The sequence below is a fragment of the Pterocles gutturalis genome, unplaced genomic scaffold (assembly GCF_000699245.1).
Source record: "Pterocles gutturalis isolate BGI_N339 unplaced genomic scaffold, ASM69924v1 scaffold804, whole genome shotgun sequence".
Taxonomy (NCBI): Eukaryota; Metazoa; Chordata; class Aves; order Pterocliformes; family Pteroclidae; genus Pterocles; species Pterocles gutturalis.
In genome coordinates, this window is record NW_010130242.1 from 19,566 (window position 1) to 23,090 (window position 3,525).

General features: G+C 39.3%; 1 protein-coding gene across 1 annotated transcript in view; it reads left to right on the forward strand.

Annotated features, from left to right (window-relative positions):
• Positions 1 to 3,525, forward strand: part of LOC104466633 (tubby-related protein 4-like) — a gene marked incomplete at its 3' end in the record, with an annotated part of 27,710 nt that overhangs the window by 17,399 nt on the left and 6,786 nt on the right. Inside the window, exons 7-8 of the mRNA XM_010080137.1 lie at positions 1,464 to 1,608; positions 2,837 to 2,930. Of these exons, the coding sequence (XP_010078439.1) occupies positions 1,464 to 1,608; positions 2,837 to 2,930 (239 nt within the window). The remainder of the gene's footprint in view (positions 1 to 1,463; positions 1,609 to 2,836; positions 2,931 to 3,525) is intronic.

Below are 3,525 nucleotides of genomic sequence, written 5' to 3' on the forward strand. Positions count from 1 at the left end.
CCTCTCCTCTCCTCTCCTCTTTTTGTAAACACTGTTTTGACACCTCATAAAATTAAAAGCAAACTCCTTTAGGAAGGTAAGAATCTTCTGGAGGAGTGGGGTCCTCTACAACGTGCAATGCTGGGGTGATCTCAGAGATTGATGTTGAGGTGGTCTTTGGGGAAGGCTGTGGGGCAAAAGATAATGGGAAACAATAGGGCACCACTTCTCCCCAGGCAGTCTCGAAGAAAGATTTTATAAACTCTCCTACCACGGCATCTGCCACATGTAAACTTTTGCCACCATAGGATATATTTTGTCCTTCAAACAATCTGTGTTTTTACCTCCTCTGTGCTCAGGGTCCCTGGTTGAGTTGAAGCCTTTATTTCCTCTGGGGTATTTTCAAATTCCTAAGTCCATGCATAGGTGGTATAGAACCTGGTACAGGCGGCACTGCTGCTGTGGTGACCTTGCAAGGGACCCTCAACAAAGAGATCTTCCTAAACACTGGGTTGACGAGCTTCTGTAACGATATGCAAAATGCACTTCTAAGACATATGTCTGGTTGCTTTCCTGCCAGCTCATCATTGTATTCAGTATGCACATAGACAGAACCCTCCACCTGCACAGAGCCACACCAATGTCTGTGATGCACAGAGCCACACTGATGTCAGTGCCTTCTCATAGGCACTGACATGTATCTGAGAGCTTCATGTTAAGGGACTGAGGCCCTGTTGCCATCTAGCTGCAGCCAACACTTTTTCAAAGACCTTATATTGAGAGCTTGTCCTAGTACGAGGCAAAGCAGATGCATCCCTTTATATGTGAACATAATGTGTGAAATACCGAAGTTTCATTTTAGTAGTACTTGACAAAAGAACCATTGGTTCCTGAGCCTAAAACTGAAATGGCTCAGGAGAAACAACTATCTTGCCTCCTTGATTTTCTGAGAGCATACTTTTGAAATGTAACTTTTGTTCACTATTTTTTCTACCAGTGAGCTTTGTCAGGTCCTCTTATCCATGACCCCTTTGTATAATGGGAGGTAGCAATAATTTTTGGCTTAGAGTAAGATCACTGATGGAAGTTTGTGGAACCTTAGTTTGCTGTACTGGTGTGGAGATCTGCCAGCTGAGGTGTCACGTTTCCATTTCTTGAGGCTTTGCTAGAAGTCTGTGTAGCTGAAATAGTTCAGCCCTACACCTTTTTTGTGGATTAGTGGAGATATATTGCATCTGGCAGAGCTACTATATGCTTTGTTAAATGAATCAGAAAACATCCTGTCAGAGTTACTGCAAGTGTGTCAGGCCTAATGTATCTTTAAATTGGACCCGTAACTCTCCATCCTGTAGACTCGACAGTGTTCAGTAGTCACTTAGAGGACACCATACCAGTTGTCTTCATTTCGTCTTTACATTTGAAGACATTAATTTTGTGCATTTTTGCATGGCTGTTGACGATTCTATTTATTGCTTTATATGCAGAATCAATATAGAAGCTCGGAAATCTCCGAAGATGTCACGAGCTGCACAGGAGATATCAAGATCGCCGAGGTTACCAATAAGGAAACCTTCTATTGGTTCACCAAGCCTAACCCGAAGAGAGTTCCCTTTAGAAGATATTACTCAGGTATTGTGCATGTTGTTAGCAGACCTGAGTCCAAATACATCTCCTTCCAGAGGCATCAAGTTGTGATCACCAATAAAAATTTTTAATTTAGTTGCAGTAACTAGATGGAACAACTAGAGAATTGCATCTTCCAGTTCAGTGTTACTGTTCAAAAGTGTCAATGGAATGTCAGACATTGTTTGATAAATCCTGACACCACTGAGTTCTATCAATGTGAATCCGTATGAGAGGTGATGTTGTTGGCTGTTTGAAAGTGTAGGTGAAAATGCTTCATCAGTTTCTCAGAGCTATCTTAATACCACCATATTTCTCTGCTTTGCTAGGAATTGCAGAGTTAAGGAAATCCTTGCTTCAGAGGGCCACATGTTCTCTCTTTCATAATTAACATGGAACAGCCTTAATTGGAAGGCAGGCAAGGAATTAGCACTTTCTGCTCTTTGTGGTGTTCATGTCCTGTGGATAAATGAAACTTAGCTGTCTGTAGAGCTGTCTGGTTTACGTATTTTATTAATTCCAGCCTGCGTTCTCTTAATTTTGTTTTGTTTTGTTTTGTTGTTTTTTTCTGCTCTGTCATTTCACGTTTTCCTTTATAGTGAAGAATTCTGGATGAGTTACATAGCAGCAGTAGATAGGACCAAAAGTCCGTTGGATAGAGCAGGAGACCAGAGGCTTAGATCCTGCTCCTGATACTAACGTAACTCTTGGCCTTTGAGAAAATCTCTTGGTCTTTCAGCCCCATAATTTGATCACCATGGAAGCAGTGTTTTGGGAAGCTACTTTGGAAGCTCCAGGAAAAACATTTATTGTTATGAGTAATTAATTTCTGTCTTATTCATTGTTCTATAAAGTGATCTGTAAGCATAGAACCAAAGGGCAGGATGTATTACTTTCTGAAATACAGAATAGCCACGCTCTTGTGCAGGAGAAGCAAGCATCTGAAAACAGACCTGTTCTCAGTAAGCATGTTGTTCAATTCTTCAACAGCTTTAATCAGCCTATGTGGCTGTTGTATGCATCATTTCTGGTGGTATTCAGATACCAAAATGAGACCTCATAATGACTGAGTATAACAGTTGCTACACAGGCATTTTAGGCTGTTTCAATAAAATAAAACCAAGAGAAGCTGAAATTGTATTATCACTTGCAATGGCTTCATTGCTCCGTGGGTTTTTATTAGAGCTTGATTCAGATTTTATTAGGTGCAAATGATCTTGATTTTGCTTTGCAGCACAACTACCTTGCTCAGGTCACGTCTAATATCTGGGGAACGAAATTTAAAATTGTGGGTTTGGCTGCTTTCCTACCAACTAACCTTGGTGCAGGTAAAAGTAAACTCTGTTGATTTTTTGCATGTCAAACTCTGTCTAACAAACAAAAACTTATGCCATGTAATTCTTTTTAAGTGATCAAAAGGCTTCTTTAACATAGCACTCATTTTCTGTGGACAGTAGGAATTAGATTTTACAAAATTCACTGTAACTAAGAGAGATTAAAATCTATAAATACAATAACAAGATTATCAAGAAAATGTTAAAAGTCTCAGTGGTAACAAAAAGATAAATTAACAGTCAAGCCCCAACCTTTATTTTTACAGTTTATTTGAACAAAACCCAAATGAATAGAGAAAATTTTTGCAAGAAGACTATAAAATCATAGGGCTTAAATTACTGCAATAGAAATATTTTTAAAATTCATATTTTTATGGTCATTTAGCTACTAATTATACCAAAATAATGTTTAAAAAGCTCTTACAGCATCGTGCTCAAGATTCTTCAAGTCAGTGCATAGCCTTATCATACGGTTCTTTTGCTGGAGCATCAGTAAATTGGTAGCCTTCATTAAAAATAGCAGTTGTCTAGACTCTTGACCTTTTTCTGGGGAGGCCAATTCTCCCTGGATAGTCCTGCTGAAAGGAGG